This window comes from Emydura macquarii, unplaced genomic scaffold (assembly GCF_026122565.2).
Source record: "Emydura macquarii macquarii isolate MOO-44397 ecotype Brisbane River unplaced genomic scaffold, CSIRO-AGI_Emac_v2 contig_1043, whole genome shotgun sequence".
Taxonomy (NCBI): Eukaryota; Metazoa; Chordata; order Testudines; family Chelidae; genus Emydura; species Emydura macquarii.
In genome coordinates this window covers 15,840,557-15,862,230 of record NW_027131180.1, presented here as the reverse complement: position 1 = coordinate 15,862,230, position 21,674 = coordinate 15,840,557, and the positions used below count along the sequence as shown (strand labels likewise).

Here is a 21,674-nt window from a genome sequence, read left to right as displayed (position 1 = left end):
TGGTAGTGGGTACCTTAAGGAGCTTGGGAGGAGTACTGTGAAATCCTATCAGGCTTGCTATTTGACTCCTCACTTGATAGTGGAGGGGCCTGGCACGATTGCAGTGAGATACCCCATACCCAGCAATGGCTCGGTGCCATGATCTCGGTACTGAGGGGAGGAGAGTCGGGTGCCACCGTCATGCCTAGGTCATCGGCCTGATGGAATTCTGCCAGTATTGAACATCCTGGTGTCAGTGCCGAGGGAGATGGAGACCTTGTCTGTACTGGTCTCTCCAGTACTGGGTGTGCTATTCTCACTGACGGAACAGATGTCAGCATTTTAGGGCATTTGCCCTTGTCTCTTGGTACCGAAGATTCGGTGCCCATGCCCAAAGGGTCCGTTGGCCTGTCAATGGTACAGAATACTGACGACTGCCAGGAGGCGTGGGTGGCTGGCTTGTGGTCTCAGTGCCGAGGATATCAAGTGAGATAGTGATTGCTTTTGGCTAATCCTGGGCTCACTGAGGGGGCTGTCCTCTTTTTTTTTTTTTGACCTGTGAGAGGAGTCCCCAGCCTGTTTCTTTGATCCACTATCCTCTAAAGTCAAAGGTTGAGGGGAAGACTCACGACCGCCGAAGGGCTGTGGCCGGAGAGCAACCTCCATAAAGATGATTTTAAAGCTCTCTGTCCTCGCGGAATCTCAGCTGGAGTTGATGGCAGAGGGAACACTTCCGCTGGACATGGCCCTTGCCGAGGCAGCGGATGCACTGGGAGTGCTTATCCGTGACTGGGACAGTCTCACTACAAGTGTGGCACATCTTGAAGCCCGGAGAGCCAGGTACACCCTCGCCCGGCAATCCCCACCACTGGGGGTTGACAAAAGAACACAGAGTCCTTTCTTCATCTTTTTTTTTTTTTAAGGCATGGCCAAATAAACAGTTAGAAGAGGAAAAGAAACAAAAGAGGTTTCAAAGGAAGCTACAATTTGCAAATCTACGACAGTTAAGCTATGAACGGACAGCTAGGACTCCGTCTCTAGCCAGAGCAGTTGAGATGGAGCTGAGGACAGTTAACAAGAGCGCATTTGCTAGACTTGTAGTGCAGCACAAGGAGAGACAGAGCATGTGTGGGCCCAATGGACACTGCTACTGAAGTTCTCCAACCAGAAGCGGCGGCACGCAGACATACCTAACGTGGAGCACCCATAGGAACCCTACTCGAAGCAGCAGCTCTAAATGTGATATATTTTGATTTTAGTAAGGCTTTTGACACAGTCCCCCATGACATTTTCATAAGCAAACTACAGAAATGTGGTCTAAATGAAATTACTATAAGGTGGATGCACAATTGATTGAAAAACTGTATTCAAAGAGTAGTTATCAGTGGTTCGCTGTCAAACTGGGAGGGAGTATCAGTTTCAGTTCCGGGTCCAGTACTATTCAATATTTTTATTAATGAATTAGATAATGCAGTGGAATGTATGCTTATAAAGTCTGCAGAAGAAACCAAGCTGGGGGTGGATTGCAAGCAGAGCCCTGCAGCGGGACTGTAATCCCTCGGGTCCCATAGGACCCACTGCCATAATAGCAGGTAAAACGTACTTTGTTGCAGGAGGGATTGGGTGGCAAAAAAAAAAACAAAAAAAAACCAGACTGCGATAATTTGCGGGAGAACACTAAATCTTTTTTTCAGTTTGTCACAAACAGAATTCCAGCAAAAATTTTCTTTTTATAAATAAAGGTTTAATACTTAAATTTAAGTGAGGGATAGAAAGAGTTTTGATGTCTATTATAATAGGAGTTAAAGTATTTTTTTTACATGGTTAAAGCAAGATTTGTTTTTTTCTTTTAGTGGTAAAAAGGGTGTCTGAATTCCGTTTATATATATATAATATATTAATTGACATAGGTGTTTTTGGGTTTTGTTTTTTTTCAAGGAACATCTCTCTTGAGAATCTTGGGAATCTGTCTCTCTTGCGGGATTTGTGAGATCCTAGGCTTTTGCAGGTGGGAGTGGGATAAAAATGCAAGAATCAATGCGGGAGCGGATTGGAGTTGGTATTGTGGGGCGGGAGTGGGATTAAAAGAATAGCCCTGCACAGGGCTCTAGTTGCAGGCCCTTTAGAAAACAGAATTATAATTCAAAATACCTTGACAAATTGGAGAATTGGTCTGAATTCAACAATATGAAATTCAATAAAGGGTAGGCAAAGTACTTCACTTAGGAAGGAAAAATCAAACACAACTACAAAATGGGGAATAAAACTGACTAGGTATTACTAGATATTACTGAAAGGATCTGGAGGTTATAGTGGATCACAAATTGAATTCAAGTCAACAACGTGATTCAGCTGCAGAACAGGCTAATGTTCTAGGGTGTATCAACAGAGCGCCATATGTAAGATATGGGAGGAGATGTCCAGCTCTACTCGGCACTGGTGATGGCTCAGCTGGAGTAGTGTGTCCAATTTTGGACACCACAGTTTGGGAAAGATGTGGAAAAACTAGAGAGAGTTCAGAGGAGAGCAACAAAAAGGATAAAAAGATTAGAAAACTTGACTTGTGGGAAAGGTTAAAAAACTGGGCATGTTTATTCTTGATAAAAGAAAAACAGGGGAGGGGGGACCTTATAACCTTCAAGTATGTTAAGGGCTGTTATAAAGAGGACCATAATCAACTGTTTGCTGTGTCCACCGAAAAAAGGACAAGAAGTAATTGTCTTAAACTGCAGCAAGGGAGATTTAGGTTAGACATTAGGAAAAACCTTCTAACTATAAGGATAGCTAAATTCTGGAACAGGCTTCCATGGGAGGCTGTGGAATCCACATCACTGGACATTTTAAAAAACAGGTTGGATAAACACCTGTCAGGGATGATCTAGATTTACTTGGTCCTGCCACAATGCAGGGGGCTGGACTTGATAACTTCTTGAGGTCACTGGCAGCCCCACATTTCTATGATTCTATGATTACCTATCTATAAACTCCAGGTAATTTGTTTTTCTCTTACATCCATACGAATGAATCTCCAGTCTGTTTTCAGATAGCTTGATGAATATGCAGAAAACAATTCAGTACATTCACAAACTTGACTATACCTTTTAACTTGTTCCCAGACTGACATCATCATCATTGCTACTAAACAGCTGTCAACTGAAAGAGTATTCTGGATAATGACATGCTAATAAGTATACAATTATAATAATATACATATATCCAGCAGGATCCTGAAGACTTTCACAACCTATACATGTACACACCACTGAAAGATATCTAGTTTTGGAGGGCAACCAGCATATACTGCACAACAATGAAGACAGCAGGGACAACTTTGGCCAAGAACACCAAGGAAACCTCCTACTCTTATTAAATGTGCCATAATTTAAGGTCTCATCCAAAAGAGATTACACACAGTGAACTGGGCGGCACTCAGTTTATCAAATTTATAGGAGTGAAGGGTTGAATCCATTCCATCAAGATTTGAGGCATAAAGATGTATAGGTATTTCAAATCTGATACTTACATCACTGAGAAATGGACCAGAATATCTGTAGCAGAAGAAGCTATTCTGCAATAGCTCCCCATGTACATTTTTATTCTGGAGTAAGAATGCCTTTTTCTGATTTAGCTTAATCTATTTTGGAAGCAGAACAAGAAACTAGAAGAAGACACACTTTTTTTCGAACAGGAGTATCCACAGCAAGAGTTATTCTGGAATAGCGACTGCACTTTAAACTCAAACCCTATTTTATTCTGGAATATTTTACCTGTTCAATCAAGCATCTCCCTTTGCTTTAGAATGTCTCTATGCAACTACAATTAGATCTAGAATTTTACCCAGGTACAGCTAGTGGTACATGACATGACAATAGGAGAAATGAAAGCAGTGAAAAAAATGAAATATTGCATAAAAAACAACAAATGCACACAATGTAGGTCAGCCCACATGAGAGAAGGTTTCGTTATGTATATTGAAATGTCTGTGTTATAGTCTGTATATTTTCTCTTTTGAAACTGACGTGTTATAGAAATGTTATATTAAATTGAAGGGACTAATTCCTCCAAACAGCTCTTGATGTCAGCTATCTTAAAAGATCTTGCAACAAGCTTTGAGAACACCCAAACAGTGTGTTTCTCAATGCTGATACAAAGAACACATTGATGTAGATTTGCAGTGTTGTGTGTTAAACCAGATTCAAATGTTAAGGGTCAACCAAACTAAAAAAAGTTAAGGAAATTCACATTTAAGGATAAAAGTGTCCTAAATTCATACTGTTGCACATAACAATTGCAGCACATACAATATAAAAAAAAATCAAATATTTGGAGCCCCATGCAGACTCTGCAATATATACATACATAACAGAGACAGCCCATTTATTAAACCAATACAAGTGTAATTTTATGTTTGGAAAAAAAAAAAGAGAGATCTAGGAACACAATTATCAAACGTATTTGGTTTTTCCCCAACTCCATTTATGGGAATAAGATGTAATTAGTTCTTTTAGAGACATTTATAACAAGAGGTAATGGAATTCAGACAAGTGTGAATTTGTTTCCCTTTAAGATTTCAGCTTCAAATAATTATTAGTACTACAGACGTATTTTTTTTACTACAAGTATAATATAGACCTTTCTGTTTTAGAACAATCTTTCATACAAAAAGTATTAACACTAGAACTTTTAGGTACACAATTTACATATTATTTGGTTATATGAAGTCAATACCCAGCAGTTTTCCAGGTTGTTCAGAAGCCATATACTGAAGAAATATTATATGTTGGAAGGTTCAAGTGCTTAACTGGTATTTCCCTGCACTTCTTACTAAATTCAAGCATATAGATCATAGCATATTTTTTTGTGAACAAACGTACCTTCTTCTCCCTCATGCAATCTGCTTGGGCTGTTTCCAGACGGGCTTTAAAGTGTTCACAATCCATTCTCAGCTGCTCTAATTCTTGTTCTCTTTTCTCCATGTCTGCAAAAAATAATTTAAACACATTAAACAATAAGAAGTTACAAGCAGCTAACTTACACTAATCATGAAGTTCCACCAAATGCAATATGAAAAGTCTACTTTAAATATTTGGTTGTGTCAGGACTCCTCCATGTGGCCAACTGGGACTATAACCATGTGTCACATTATTAAACAATTATTACAAAAATATATTAAATTAATATTAAATTTAACTGATTTAAACCAGGAAACACATGAGAATTCACAGTGCAAGATCAAATCTCTCTTATTTAACCACAACAGGCCACAGTAAGCTATCTTGAAATTGAACTCCCTTTTGCCTAGAACCTTAACTTTATTTTAATGTCATTCATTTTCTATTTTTTTTATTAGTTTTCATAATCTGCAGATTATCTGGAGTCTTGCCCTCAACTTTAGTGGAAGGTATAGTGAAATCCTATAGGCAAAGATGAGGAAAATATCAATGCCAACTAGAAGTAAATGTTGATTTAATCTAAGGGATATAAAGTATGTGAACAATTTAAAAATGTAGTACAAGCACTCCAAAGGTATTAATGTTTGCAAAACACTAGATAAATGCTAAGCATATCTTTACAGTGCTTGTTAAAACTGATCCATGATTGCTTTAAAAAAGAAAAAACAAGCACAATTAAATAAGAAAAGCTGATCTCCAGATTTATTAGAAATATGGTTTTATTTAAAGTGCTTTACTGTAATAAACGGAAATCAAGTGCAAAGTATTATAATGGTAACAAATCAAGAGATTAGTCTCATCCCACTTCAAACTAGCCTGTATCACTACATGGGCTGTCTTCATAAGACAATCTCACCTTCTGCAACCTGCAGAATGAGAGACCAGGGCCATTTGGTTTCCTTCATCGTATTTAGCCATTTCAGGGGAGCATGCTCCATCATGAATACAAAGGTGCTGCCCAGGAGATAATACCAGAGAGCATCCATCACCCATTTAACTGCAAGGGCCTCCTTCTTGATCACAGAGTAATTCCTCTCACAGGGGAACAGGCTGTATGCATCACAGGCTGTCTTTGGTTAGCAGTTCAGTCGGGGGGCTGCAATGGAGGCAAACTGAGGAATGAACCAGGAACTGGTAGGTGCACTTGTCACTTCATGGTGGGAAGTGGACAGTCCTGCAAGGCCTAGACCTTTCCTATGAGGGGGAGTACTTGTCCTCGGGCCAGGGTGTATCCAAGGTAGGTCGTCTCCTGCCACTTGATCCAACACTTCTTTGGGTTAGCAATTAGGCCCACGGTCCACAGAGCCCGTAGGACGGCTGCCATCTGGTTGAGATGATCTTCCCAATCCCAACTGTATATCACGAAGTTGTTGAGGTATGCTGCAGTTGTAGAAACCATGGCACTGCAGGAGGTGATCCATCAGCTTCTGGAAGGTTGCAGGGACCCCATGAAGACCGAGGGGCATCTGGGTAAACTTGTAGAGCCCAGTTGGCATGGCAAAAGAAGTCTTCTCTCTCAAGCTTGGGTCAAGAAGGATTTGCCAGTATCCTTTTGTGAGGTCAAAGGTGGTGATATAGCAAGTCTCACTCAGGTGGTTGAGTAATTCATCTATCTGGGGCATTGAGTATGCATCAAATTTAGAAATAGTGCTGATCCTCCAGAAGTTGATGCAGAAATGCAGAGTCCTGTTGGGTTCTGGCACCAACACAATGGGACTGTGCCACTTGCTTTGGAACCTCTCGATGACACTCAGTTCCAGCATCACCTGCACTTCCTTCTCAATGACCTCTCACATTTGCTGCAGAAGGCGCTATGCTGTCTCACAGACTACCACCCCAGGGTTGGTCAGGATGGCATTGTGAACCAGGGTGGTCTGGCCAGGTAAGGCGGTGAAGATCTTAGGAAAGGCTTTCAAAAGGCTCTGAGTCTGCTTCTGCTGTTCCTTGGTGAAAGTGTTCCTGAGTTGTGGTTCTTCAGGGCCAGCTGCTGCTGTAGCACAGGAGGATATGGGGCAATCAGTAGACCCTGCTGTTCTTCCCATGGCTTCAGGAGGTTAACATGGTATAACTGCCTTTTCTTCTGTCAGTCCGGCTGTCGAATTTCATACGTTACAGGCCTCATCCAACAGATTACTTCATATGGACCCTGCCAGTGGGCCAGGAGCTTGCACTCATCGGAGGGAAGCAGAAGCAGAACCTGATCACCAGGTTCAAAGATCCAAGGCTGTGCTCTCTGGTTATAGGTTCACACCAGAGCTCTTTGGGCAGCCCGCAGGTTCTCCTTTGCCTGAGTCCCAACGTAGGTCAGGCAATCCTGGAGTTGGAAGACATATGGCAGGATTTCCTGGATTGGTGACAAGTGTTCCCAGGTCTTGTGCATCAGGTCGAGCCACCCCTGGAGCTGGTGCACTTAGAGTAGCTCAAACAGGGAGAACTTTGTGAAGGACTGGGGCACCTCTCAGATGGCAAGCAGCAAGGGCAGAATCAGCTGGTGCCACTGGTGCAGCTCTCTCAGAGGGAAATTGCACAGCATTTCCTTCAATATTCAATTGAAACACTCAACAATTCCATTGGTCTTGGGGTGGTAGACAGAACTGCATAACTGTTTGACCCTCCCCCCCCTCCCAAGAGCCCATTCATTTGCCAGAGTAGCCAGGAAGTGAAGTTGTGCCTTGGTCAGTGAGAATCTCTCAGGGTAGGCCAACCCAGACAAAACCTTCAGGAGCTCTCATGCAATAGTCCAGGCCACGAGGCTCTGCAGTGGAATCGCCTCTGGGAACCAGGTGGCATGATGACCAGAAGGAGAGAGTTTCTCACCTTGTGCAGTAACTGAGTTTCTTCGAGATGTGAGTCCCTGTGGGTGCTCCACTTTAGGTGATTGCACGCCCCTGCACCTCCAGCCGGAGAATTTTGACAGCAGTACCTGGCTGGACCACATGTGCACTTTCCCCGTCTCACACCTGCAGTGGCAGTTAATTAGCATTGTGCGGCTGCCCCCCTTCTCAGTTCCTTTGCTACTGCAGAGGACTAATTAGAACTCCAAAGTAGAGGGGAGGAGGGAGGATAGTGGAGCACTCACAAGGACTCACATCTCGAAAAACCTCAGTTACTGCTCAAGGTGAATAACCCTCTCTTCTTCGAATGTCATCCCTGTAGGTGTTCCACTTTCAGTGACTGTACAGCAGTGCCCCTCAGGGGAAAGGAGGGGCTTCGGAGTTAGGTCTGAATAGATGATAAGACTGTGTGTTCCAGCCGAGTGTCAGAGGCTGAGTCCTGGTCAATGACGTAGGGTTGTATGAATGTGTGGGAAGATGTCAAAGTGACTGCTTTACATATGTCAGTAATAGGCACATCATTCAAGAAGGCTACCAATGTGGCTATTACTCTGTAGACTGCATTTTGAGCCGTGGAGAGGGTTGTAGCCCCTGTTGATGGTAGCAGAGCTCAATGAAGCATGAAATCCATTTGGAAAGTTTCTGTTTAGAGATGGGTTTGCCCTTGAAGCGATCCATGGTGGAAAGGAACAGCTTAGGAGTTTTTCTGAATGGTTTGGTCCATTCTAGATGAAAGAGCTAATGTCCTTTTGACATCCAGAGTGTGGAATGTCGCCTCTTGCCTATTCTTATGAGGTTTAAGGATGAAGGTGGGAAGGAGGGATGGGTTGGTTAAGGTGGAATGAAGAAGGGACTTTATGCAAGAATTTAGGGCAGGGCCTCAGAGTGACCTTGTTGTTATAAAAAATCATATATGGTGTGTCTGCCATAAAGTCCCTATTTCTCCAATGCGCCTCGTGGACGTGATGGCTACTAGAAAGGCTACTTTCATGGTAAGGTGTAGTAATAAGCACATAGCCAGAGGTTCGAACAGGGCAGTCGTCAGAGATCAAAGCACTAGTGTGAAGTCTCATGAAGGAGTTGGGTCTATGGCTTCCGGGTAAAGGCTATGAATGCCCTTGTAGGAACCTTTTAGTAGTCGGATGAGCGAAGATGGAAACTCTATCCACTTTGTGGTGGAAGGTTGTAATTGCTGCCAAGTGTACTTGTAATGAATTCATTGAGAGGCCAGATTTCCTAAGGTAAAGTACATAGTCCAGGACTACAGGCAGGATAAAATTGGTGGCGTCGATTTGTTTATTGAGGCACCACATGCGGAATCTCCTCCATTTGTGGAGGTATGTCAAGCATGTAGTTGGCCATGTGCTGTTTAGCAAGATGTCCTTAACTTCTTTAGAGCAGATCATCTCTTTGCCTTGAAACCATTGAGGAGCCAGGCTCTCAAATTGAGCTCCTGCAGGTTCAGATGCAGAGTTTGACCTGCATCCTGAGAGAGGAGATTTGAAAAAAGCAAAAGGACTTGGGGCAGGTATCCCAACAGCTGTTGTAGGAATGGATACCATGTTTTCCTGGTCCATGCTGATGCTATCAGGATGACTTTGGCTTGATCGATCCTGATCCTGTGTATGTCTCTGGGCAGTAGTGGGATGAGAGGAAAGGCGTACAGAAGTGCATTCCATCAGATAAGAAATGCATCTCCTCTGGACCGTGGTCCCAGGCCTGCTCTGGAACAAAACACTGGTCACTTGTTCCAGCTCATGGCAAATAAGTCTATCAAGGGGAACTCCCATCTTTGAAACATATTCTGAATCACACAGGTGTTTATTTCCCACTTGTGGCTATGCGAGAACTTTCGGCTTAGCGTGTCTGCCCTGATGTTCTGAGATCCTGGTAGGTAGGTGGCTGATATGTTGATGATGTGTCAGATGCAGTATATCCACAACTTTATGGACTCTGTGCCTGGGGAATGTGATCTTGGTCCTCCCGGTTTATGTGGAACATGCAGGCCACATTGATCTGTATGGTTTTGTTTTCAATTAGAGGCATGAAGTGCACACAGACATTGAGAACTGCCCGCAGCTCCAGAATGTAGATGTGGAGTGTTTATTCTGAAGGCTATCTGCTCTGTACTGCGAGGCTGTCTAAGTGAGCACACTATCCCAAAATGGAGGTGTCTGTTGTAATGATCATTTCAGGGGGTGGGGGGAGCGGGGCTGTAGGAAGAGGACGCCTGCTCACACATCGTGCGGTGGGTTCACCACTGTAGCGAGTCCTTGACCTTTGTTGGCATGCTTATAAGTTTGTTCAGTCTGTGTTTGTGTGGGATATACACTGTCCTGAGCCAAGCTCGCAGGCAGCGCATGCATAGTCTGGCATGTTTTGCAACGTATGTGATCACCGCCACGTGACTTAGTAGATGAAGACAGGTCCTGGCAGATACTTGTGTACTGTGTATCATGGTACCAACTGGGTTTGCCAGAATGATGAATCTCTGAGGTGGTAGTGATGCTTTTGCCTCTACCGAGTTGAGGTAGGCTCTAATAAAGTCCAGTTGTTGAACTGGTGTTAGCGTTGACTTTTGAAGGTTTATTTGTAGACCACGCACTGTGAAGAGTGACCTTGTCTTTTGTATAGCTTTGATTGCTTTTCCTCCAGTATGAGCCTTGAGAAAATCATCTAAATATGGGTATATTATGACCCCTTTCTTGTGTAGATGGGCTGCTGCCACTGCTAGGACTTGGGAAAACACTCAGGGGGGCCATAGAGATGCCAAAAGGTAATTCTGTGTATTGGAAGTGGTCTTGTCTCAGTACAAATAGGAGGAATCGCCTGTGTGCTGGGTGAATAGCAATGTGAAAATATGCATCTTGCAGGTCGAGGGCTGCAAACCAAATCCCCCATTCCAATGCAGGAATTATTGTTGCTAATGTAGCCAGCCTGAAATGTTGTTTTGACAAATTTGTTTAGTTTCCTGAGATCAAGAATGGGTCTCCATTCCCCAGACTTCTTCTGCGTTAAGAAATAAGGGAAATAGTGTGTTGTACCAGCACTGGTTCCACCACACTTAATTGAAGAAAATGTTCCATTTCCTGTCTCAGGAGTCATTTGTGAGAGGGATCCCTGAAGATGGATGAGGAAGGAGGGTGGGTAGGAGTATGGAGAAGAACTGAATGAGTAGCTGTTCTTGATGATCTCTAGTCCCATTTGTCTGAAGTGATGATACGCCAGACTGGGTAGAATGGTACTAGGCAGTCTGTAAATAGACAGTTGGTGAAGCATGGTGTTAGCAACAATGGTTGGGGAAGGTCTGTCAAGCCCTCTACCAAACCTTCAAATTTGGTGTTCAGAGGTTGGTTGCAATATGCAGAGCTGCAAAGAGTTTGACCTTCGCTTGGGTGGTCTTTGCCTACATCTGTGAGGATCATACTGTCTCTGGTTCTGCGTGTACAGAGGTTGTTTAAGATGTTGTGATATGTAATATTTGCCTTGTTTGCATTTTGTTGCAGGTGTATAGATGTTAGAAATCTAATAGTGGCTCTCGAGTCCTTTAAGGAGTGAAGTGACATCAGTTTTGCTGGCGAACAGTTTCGAACTCTTGAAAGGAAGGTCCTCTACTGTAAATTGCACCTTCCTTGGAAGCCCAGACAGGTGCAGCCAGGAGGGCCAGTGCATTACTATGTTAGTTGCAATGTTCCTCACCTCCACGTCAGCAGAATCCAGTGATGCCTGAAGGGCTGTTCGAGCTATAAGGAAGCCTTTGGAAATGAGTGATGTAAACTGCGCTCTTTTTTCCTCTGGTATAATGTCAATAAAGTCTAACTTCGAATGTGTCATGTGGTCATATTTTGCCAAGGGAGTTTCATAGTTGGTGATTCTAAACTGTAATATCACCGATGAGTAGGCCTTGTGGCCGAGTAGATCCAGCCTTTTCCACTCCTTATCATAAGGTGTAGTCCTGGAATAATGTTGTCTGCCTCTTTCATTAACCACGTCCATCACAAGAAAATTTGATTGGAGGTGGGAAAATAAAAATTCTAGCCCCTTCAAAGATCAATTATATTTTTTGGCTTACACATAAGTGGGATTGTGGCAGGGTTTTGCCAGATGGTTGTGCCAGGCTCCATAACGGCATCATTTATGGGCAAAGCAATCTTGGAAGATGTTGATGTATGGAATATGTCCAACAGCTTTTGCTGAGATTTGGTAACCTCTTTGAGAGGGATTTGTAGTGTGTCGGCTATCCTTTTAAACAGTTCCTGAAATGGTTTGAAATTGTCTCCAGTGGGGGGAGGGGAGAAGAAGGAGCATGATGGGCTCGTCAGGTGAGGAAGGTTGAAGGAATAGCCTCCTGGTCTAAGTCTTGCTCTGCTTCCTCAAAAGTCTGTTCTTGGGAGACATCGGGTGGCACTACTGACTTTGGAGAAGAGTGTGCACGTATTTCCCTACCACATGGTGACTTGGGATAATATTGCCTGTATGCCACCCACAGGTTCCAGAATGGTGGGAAACACACAGATGGGGTTCCCCATGGGTGTCCATATCACCCCCGTACATGTGGTCTGGCATGATATCTACGAGGTTCTTGTGGCTCAGATCTTATACTGACCTGCAGGGGCGAGGAATGCTGAGATGAAAAAAGTTCCCCCTCCTCATCCACCTCGCTGGAGAAGTGGGGGACAAGTGCTGCTGGTAGAGTGCGTGGAACTAAAAGCACTGATGCAATGTCGATACCGAAGGGAGGGGACTCAGATTCCAGGATCACTTTCAGATCCATAGGGGCACAGAACTGATGTATTTTTGGTACGGGAGGAAGTGTATGCATCTGTTGCGGTACCGAGAATTGTTGCAGTACTGGTAGGTAGTGCAGTACTGTGGGGATAGGTGCTGACGGTGACTGTGCTGAAGACTTAGGAGGCTTCGGTGTCGATGCATCAGAGATGTGCAACAGAGAACCAGTAGGTGGCGCTGGTGCCTTAGAAATTGCAGATGCACTCAGTTTGGAGGATTTTGTAGCTGCTGCCGGTGCCATAGTGGGAAGGTCAGCCTTTTCTCTGCCTTCCTTTTTGGAGCCTGCCTGCTTAGGGTCTGTCGCTTTAATGGTACCAATGGTACTGGAAGTCCCCGCCAACTTGAAGGTACTTGGGCCATGGCGTGGTCAATACTGATGCAGTAGACCAAACCAGAGAACACTTCTTTTTAGTTTAGGTAGGAAATCAAAGCTCTCCTCTTTGCTAGACTTTTAGGAAACAGGTCCCTCCCACATGAAGCTGAGGAGGGGAATCTGTCAGAAGCAGTCTTTAGTGGTCAGTCACCAGAAGTTTGTGGTCCTGGGTCTGAAGCAGGATTTCTCCATGAGAATAAGTTTAAGTTTGAGGTCCCTTGCTTTTCTTGTATGGGATTTCAGATGAAAGCAATGGGTACACTTTTGGGGTATGTGGGTTTCTCCCAGGCACCTGATGCATTGTGAATGTCCGTCAGAAATAGGAATTGCCTCATGGCAGGAGAGGCAATATTTAAATCCAGGAGAGCACAGCATTTTAAAGGGAATATCCCAGACAGGATGAACTTATGAAGATTTTTGTTTTTTAATGGGGACAAAGTCTTAGTCCACTAATCTAGCTATACTAACAACACTAATCTAACTATTACATACCAGTGGTACAAAGGGGTAACAATCACGTCTGAGGTAAATCAAGCCAAGGCACTGCTGGAGCTCTGACTCGGACCAAGTGCGGTAGAGAAGGAACTGAAAGGGGGCCGGCCTCCCAGTGTTAATTAACTGCTGCCACAGGCGTGAGACAGGTAGAGCACACATTTGGCCCACCCAGGTACTGCTGTCAAAATTCTCTTGACTAGAAGCGCAGGGGTGCGCAATCTCCTAAAGCGGAGCATCCAAAGGACTCCACTCGAAGAAGTAGCAGCAAAACCCAGTGGCACTTTTCAGGAGGAGTCCCCCAAGGTCCACAGCACCCCGCTCGAAGGGGACCAGGAGAGCCATCGGTACCCTACGCAGAGCTGGCATTCGGGGCATGAGTTACAATAGTTTTTGCTTCCTGATGCACTCTGGGCCAAAAAGACTGCATCAGGACTCGGGCCAGGGTCTTCTCGTGCCCTAGGTGGCTCACGGTGGGGACACTGTGGGCCAGTTTCAAAGCAGCCCAGCAGTAACACCAGGGTATTAGTAACGGGGTCCGGGTCTCTTGGGTTTGGGGATCCTGGTCGACATGATAGAGGCGGTCATTGGTTGGCTCGAATCAGGGCCACTGGTTCACTCGTTGGGGGTCAGCTACCCCTCTGTTCACTGCAGCCAGCTATTTTTATGCCTGGCTGAGTGTGGGGTCTTCCTTCTTATCCTGACTAAAATCGATGTCCAGCCTGGGGCCCTCCTCATCAGTGGACAGGGGAGTCGCACACTCTCTGTCCAGGTTGCGGAGGTCATGGTCCTCTTCTGGCTCAGGTTCTATATCTAGGGTAGCTCTTTTCAAGGCCATTGGCACAGGAAGGGTCCCCAGGTTCACAGTGCTCAGGATGCTGGGGAAGTCTGGCCAGTCCCTTTCCAGGATCATGGGGTGGGCAAGCCTAGGTGTCAGCCCTACTATCATCCGTCGAGTCACCCCGCTCATGGTCAGCAGGATCCTGGCACTGGGATACAGCTTCGTATTACTTTGGACACACTGTAGATGGATCAACCTCTGGCTGGGGTCCGCTGGAGGATCCAGCTGCCATTGTATGAGCATCTGCCCGCCGCCTAAGTCGACAAAGGCGAGTGCCAGTAATCTGCCAACAACTACTGGGATGTGGGCGTAGGACAGTCTGTCTGTGGGGTAGTGCTTTGAGTCCTTCTTGCAAGGCACTACCACAGAGTGCTCAAAGCTACACTTATGCTCGGTGTGGGTCTGTCCTTCAATCCCTTTTGAAGCGAGAGGGATAGGTACTTCGCCTGCCTGTCCTGGAGTTGGTAATGAGGCTGCTGATGCTGAGTAGTCAATTTCAAGGATCCTAGAGCCCAAGCTGGGAATTTTGGCACTTTTTAATGTTTTCTTCTCCCCACTCACACATGAGGTATACTTGCTGGGCCACTTGACATGGCTAGCCTTCCTGACTCTGGTTTGATGGTTCTTTTACCACCTAGGGATCAGATCTAATCTTCACAGATATCCCACGTGACTGCAATTTTAGCATCACATTTCTGGATTTTCAGGTGTGGGACAAGAAGGAATGGTAGACTGAACATTTATCGGGGATATAACCTTCCCTGAGGCAGAAAAGACATCTGCTGTGACATGGAGTGCCTTAGCCTACTGTTCAGGAGGGTTGCTGAATTAGATTTTTTTTTTTTAAATGTCCAATTTAGATAGAAGAAATGTTGGATGAAGGTAGTTCTTCCATGAAGTCAGTAAAACACTGAAGCAGAAACTGAGAAACAAGTAGGGGGCTGAACACCATCCAGGTTCCACCTCACTGCCACAGATGGTAAGAGGGAACTGAAAGCAAGTTGTGGCTGCTCCACCCTTTATGCATAATGACCAATTGTGGCGGGATAAGAATGACCTGCTGAGGCAGTCAGCCTTGTTGTTCCTCACCCCCGGGAGGTGAGAGGCTATCATGTGCAAATCGTGCCTCATGGCAAAGTCCCACAGATGAATAGCTTCTCTGCAGAGGGCTGAAGAGCAAGCTCCCCCCGCCTGTTGATGTAGTACATGGCTGCTGTATTGTCTGTCAGCACCTGTACTACCCTGCCCACAATGAAGCGGCAAAACATTCTGCACGCCAGGCGAATGGCCCACAGTTCTTTCACACTGATGTGCAGACGCCTCTCTTCCCTCAACCAGATCCCCTGTGTGCCGAGGTCAGCGCTCATATGTGCCCCCCGCCCTACGTCCAAGGCGTCCGATATTATGGTAACAGAGAATTAGCTCCTTGAACAGAACATTCTTCAACACTGCCTGAAGGGTCCTCCACCAATCTAAGGAGACTAGGACGTAAGGGGGGGGGACTGTGACCACTCAATCCAGAGGGTATCTGCTCGGAATGTACACGGAGGCCAACCATGCTTGAAGCAGTCTGAGTTTCAGGTAAGCCAGCCTTACCACATAGGTGTAGGCCACCATGTGTCCTAACGGCTGCAGGCAATGCCTGGCTGTTGTCGTAGGGCATTGGCACAGTTGGGCAATAATGGAGGACATTGCCTCGAAGCGCGACTGGGGCAGGAAGGCCCTGGCCTGGGAAGCATTGAAGATCACGCCGATGAACTCTATGCACTGCACAGGATTTAACTTGGACTTTTGTTCATTTATCAGCAAGCCCAGCCAGTAGCAAGTGGTGCATGTGAGACTCACACTGCTCTGAACTTGGGACCTGGACCTGCCCTTGATTAGCCAATCGTTCATGTAGGGGAAAATTTGTACCCACTTTGACCTTAGATGTCTAGCCACCACTGCCATGCATTTGGTAAACACCCTGGGGGCCAAGGACAGGCCAAAGAGTAAAGCTGTAAATTGGTAGTGGGAGCCAGCCACCATGAAGCGAAGGAAGCACCTGTGGCTGGGGAGGATAGATATGTGAAAATATGTGTCCTTGAGATCAAGGGAGGCATACCAGTCTCCTGGATCCAGGGAAGGGATTACTGAAGCTAGGGAGATCATGCGAAACTTGAGTCTCCTGATATATTTGTTGAGACAACACAAGTCTAATATGGGCCTTAGACCCTCTTTCACTTTGGGAATGAGGAAGTACCTCTAGGAGAACCCTCTTCCTGTCATGCCCTGAGGGACCTTTTCCACTGCTCCCAGGCTGAGGAGGGTCTCCACCTCTTGAATGAGAAGTTGCTCATGAGAGTGGTCCCTGAAGAGGGATGAAGATGGAGGGTTGCTGGGGGAAAGAAACAAACTTTGGGGGTGAAAGAAACAAACTTTTGGTGCAGGCGAACTCCTCAGTGCCGAGTCTGTTTCCGCTGACCGGGTTCTGCGCTACCTCGGTGCAGGCGAACTCTTTGGCGCTGGGGAGTGGGAAGATTGATCTATGGAGTGGCGCCCAGTGGGCGATCGCGACTGGTGCCGTCTCCTGAAGTGGGCTTCTCCCAGTGCCTGGGATTGAGACTGGCATCGGGAGGGTGACTCCGTCTCCCATCTCGGTGCAGGTCGGCCCAACAACCACAATCTGGAACAGCTTCTAAGGGAACGGCGCTGCTCTATCCTAGTCAACTGGCTCGCAGATCTTCCTCCCCGCACCGGGGATCTCCTGAACCATTCAGGGGGATCCAACGTGGGCTCCCCCTGTGACTCTGGCCCCTTCTCCCTCAGTGGAGGCTGGGGCAGAGGCGGCGGAGGCAAAGCCAGCAAGACTCTTGCCACCTGAAAGGGGCTCCTCCCTTTCCCAGAGACAACGACATGGGACACCAGCTGTCTGTACAGCAGCTTCTGCCTCAGGATTGGTTGCTTCCAGCTACTGCTGTCTGAACTTAAAGAGACAGTGATGCATGCGGACACACTCACTGTCCCCCAACATACACTCTGTCTGTCTGTGTGTGTGTGTCTCTCTATCTCTCTCTCACACACACACACACACACACACACACACACACACACACACACACACACACACTCTCTCTGTCACACACTCTCTCCCCCTCTTCCCCCCACTTCTGCGGGCTTGTTGTGTTTGTGTTCAGCAGTGTCAGTTTTGCTGACAGGGCAGTTTAAAAGTGGCTGTCATACTAGTAGGATGCCCATGGAATGATGGGATTCTGACAGAAAACTTCATGTGACACTGCCTGTCCTGTGAGGCATTGCAACCCTTTCCAAAGCACCCTGCATGCAGTTGCACAGTGGGATAGTTATCCACAGTGCAATGCTGCCTTTGTCGACAAAAGAGCTAATAGTGTGAATGCACTCCACTGACAGAAAGAGACAGTGAAGACATTCAACAGCGGTTTAATTACAGCGGTGGCTGTATGTCAGTAAAACTTGTGTCGACAAAAATTTCTAGTGTAGACAAGGCCTAATTTTCTGTAGAAACTCAAGCTGGGCAGGTAACAAAATCTCCCTACTATAATAAATTTTGAATATTTGAAAAAGAATATTCCCAAATCGGAACAAAAATTCAAAAATCTGTTGTTCTCAGCTCACCAAATCTGCAACATATAGCAGCCTTATAAATCTTAAAGTATTTTTGTAAAAATACTTAAGAAGCTATATTACAGGACACCAAGCCAGTAAGAAAATCCTCAGTGGAGTGGAAACAAATAAACCTAGTGATTATGTGTGATGATGATACTGAGAGAGAAGTGGTATCTTTATCCAAACATGCTGCTGAGTGTGTCTGCAGTTGTATGAAAGGTCTGGCAGCTTTATATGAAGACACACCTTTGGTTCTTTGATGGGTTAGTGTTAAAATATTCTTTAGAATAGAAGAGTTTATTTCTAAATGGGACTATGAAATATAGTTAACCTCTGAAAATGCTCTAGATTAAAGCTCCAGCACCAATCTCTACTTTGAACCCAATGCCAGATTGTTCTCTGGTCCCCAGAGAAGCCCAGAATCAAGAGAGCACAATGATGGTGTAAAGCTACCTTAGCCTCCTTGGACCATAAATTCTGGTCTGGCTCCTCAGAGGCCACATTTTTTTCTAAACTACCATTGCTGTATTGAATGTTCTCCTGTTTTATTGTTGGATTTCAAATATTAAATAAATTTTGAAAAATCCAACAAAATATTTATAAATCAGGACTGATTCAAACAATAAGAATATTCCAGTTTGGTTACAATGTGCTACTCTGGAGATAATGCACAAATATAACCTTGGAAATTAGGTATGAAATTTTCTAGTGACTACCTTAAAAAGAAACTGTTTTCCCATCAAACACTGAACAACAAATACAGTACTATTCACATACTAGTTAAAAATTAAAACAGAAAAATCTCTTCAAGTTTCAAGTTTTCTAGGCAATGGATGTCTGAGCTTGTACCACACACTTAGGGCCTCCACTTTTCTGATAACAGGTTCGGAAGAAATTAATTGTGATTAAATCAATGGGAAAGTGCTGGATTTTTAAATGTCAATTTTAAGTGTTTCAATATATTTAAGAAGTTCTTGACTCAGTAAATAGAATCTTGTTTTATTGTAATTCTTAGGATATGTCCACACTTGAAATTTTAGTCATGTTAATTAGCATGTATTGACAAATACAATTGTAAATTCTAGTGTAGACAGGATATGAACATTTAACCCTACGGTTATACATGACAAGAAACAAAGTTGTGTGGCCTGTCTACTCTACAATTTACAACTGTTAGTTAACACATCTTAATTAATGCAACTAAAAATTCAAGTGGAGACCTACCCTATTTACTCTATTTTCACATTTATTCCTTGCTTCCTCAGTCCAGACCTGTTCCCAGAGGCCAGGTGGAGGGGCTACTGCAGGTGGGCTGCAGGATGCAGAGATTTAGCTCTGAGGTCAGAATGTAGGCTGAAAGAAAGGATCGTCTGGGAGAGTGATCAAGTCTGAAGAAACAGAGTTTAGGGACAGAGATCAGAAGCATATCATCTCAGAGTGGGAGAGATAAGTTATCAATCTTCATATGAAATTTCTGGAAACTTTCTGGCAAAAAAAATACAAAAGGTAAATTAAATATAAAAATATATATTTCAAAGTGTCTTAAATAAACTTATTTTGCAATTCACTTAAAATTAGTTTTCAAAAACAGAATATTTTTCTCATGGTTTTCAAAATAGAATGAGTTTCTTCCTGATCCATTATCTCTTCCTTTCTGTCTTTTGGCAGAAAAATGGCAGCTTGCATTGAGTAAATAAAGGTTTTGTCCTAAGTTAACTAATTTTTTGTAAAAACATATTTTTTTTAATTGATTGACATAAGTCTAGTTAATTCTGAAATTTTGAAAAACACCGGAGTTGTCCTTTAACAAAATATTTAAGCAGAATTCATCAACAAAAATCTATAGACATTTGTACAAACTGGGCTATGTTTGTTCTAAACAGTGTTGGTATTATTTAGGATTACTGCTAATGTGGTGGAACTCACTTGTTTCAATAACATCCAATTTCTGGAAGCTCTCCAAGACATCTCCATTCAGTATTTTAGGTAGGAAGTCCCGTAATTGCATCACTTCAGTTGTTAGTCTCTCCAAATCTCTCTTTTTGACTTTAACAAACTCCTCTTTGGTTCTGGCTTTCTGAAACATGAAACAGACCACAGATACCTTTGTTAATCTGCAACAGTCTCTCATTTGCGTTCTAGTTACACTTCCTTCCTTCTCTCCCACAAATGTATCTCCCTCTGTTCAATATCTCTTCAGAAATATAGAATTTTATTTTAAGAGGAAATGTTACCTAGTGTTTTTTTAAAGTATGGCCCTGAGAGACAAACTCCTCTATTCTAATCCCAATTGTGTCACTGTATAGCCTTGGGCAAATCACATCACCTCTCTATGTCAATAACCCCATCTAAAAGAGGTATAATTTACCTCAAAGTGTAGTGAAAATCAATTGGTTGTGCACTACTATGAAAATATGAAGTATCATACACATGCTCACTATTGTCTTTAAAATTTCCTAAGGCTTACACTGTATCATTCATAATTCTTTTAAATGAACTCAAAAGACCTCTGAACCCATGTTGCTAAATTATAATAGTTCTTCTACTGGAAATATTTATATTCACCACCAAAGATCAATTAAATTTAAAAAATTCTTAAATTAACATTCATGGTGAACCAAGACTCATAGAAGCAATTAAATTCTGAGGCAAGTCCAATAAGAATCGTAATTCCTCTTCTTATACCTAACTATTGCTGTAGCATCCATGTCAACTCTGCAGTCTGAGAAAATTAGCTCTGATTTAAAAAAAAAACATGATCTAAAATAAAAATCTCAATGCCAAAATAAACTGAAGACTCAGCTCTAATTTCAGGGAAAGGCATAAAGTAGCTGATCTGTTCACGAGAGAGGTGGAAGGCATCGGAGAGAGAGCCTGGGCTATGCCTGTACAGTGAACAAATCTGATGATATTTCCTGTTCTACTGGTAGTGAACAGGTCCAACTGGGGAGACCCTCACCTTTGAAAGATGAATCTGGTTACCTCATGTGGAAGTGATCAGTCATGGTAAGAGGAAAAGGATCTGCTGAGGTGATCAGTCAGCATGTTCCAGGCTCCCAGGAGATGTGACAGCTCAGGATAAATGGAGTTCCACACAGAAGTCAGATGGCCTGCTGATACAAGGCCAAAGATTGAGCCCCTCCCTGCCTGTCGATGTAAAACATGGCCGCAGTATTGTCTGCCAGGACTTGCACCATCTCGTATGAGATCAAGGGAAGAAACACTGGGTATGCCAAGCATAGTGCCCTGAGCTCCCTGATGTTTTTGTCCTGAGAGAGTTCTTCTTGGGAGCTGAGGCCCTGAGATTGTTGTGGTGGGCTCCCCACCTTAGGGCTGATGCGTCCGATATTAAGGCTACCAACAGTTGAGGGGTAAAAAAGGGCACCCTCATCATTACTAATCTTGGGGCATTCCACCAGTCCAGGGAGGCAAGGAACAGGAGAGAGACCATGAGCACTGACTCCAGGTGGTGTCTGCTTGGGTAGTACACTGATGCTAGGTACATCTGGAGGGGCCTGAGGCTCAACCTTGTGTGCTGAACTACATAAGTACATGCCGCCATATGCCCCAGCAGCTTGAGGCAAACCCAAGTTGTCATGATTGGGTGGACCATGACCTTGGATATCAGGTCTGACATGGTCTGGAATCGAGCCTTCAGGAGGAAGGCCCTGAGTTGGGTTGAGTCGAGCACTGCCCCAATAAATTCTATTCTCTGGATCGGGACCAGAGTTGACTTCTGCTCATTCATCAGCAGGCCCAGTGCTCTGAAGGTGGCTCGGACCATACTGATG

The 21,674-nt window shown here is 44.3% G+C and overlaps 1 protein-coding gene across 6 annotated transcripts in view; it reads right to left on the bottom strand.

Annotated features, from left to right (window-relative positions):
* The window catches only part of HSF2BP (heat shock transcription factor 2 binding protein), a 167,086-nt gene that overhangs the window by 132,410 nt on the left and 13,002 nt on the right, over positions 1-21,674 (bottom strand). For all 6 annotated transcript variants that reach the window (XM_067545321.1, XM_067545322.1, XM_067545319.1 and 3 more), the window contains 2 exons: positions 19,810-19,960; positions 4,854-4,957 (listed from right to left, as the gene is read on the bottom strand). In XM_067545321.1, coding sequence (XP_067401422.1) covers positions 4,854-4,957; positions 19,810-19,891 — 186 coding nt within the window. In that variant the 5' untranslated portion in view covers positions 19,892-19,960. The remainder of the gene's footprint in view (positions 1-4,853; positions 4,958-19,809; positions 19,961-21,674) is intronic.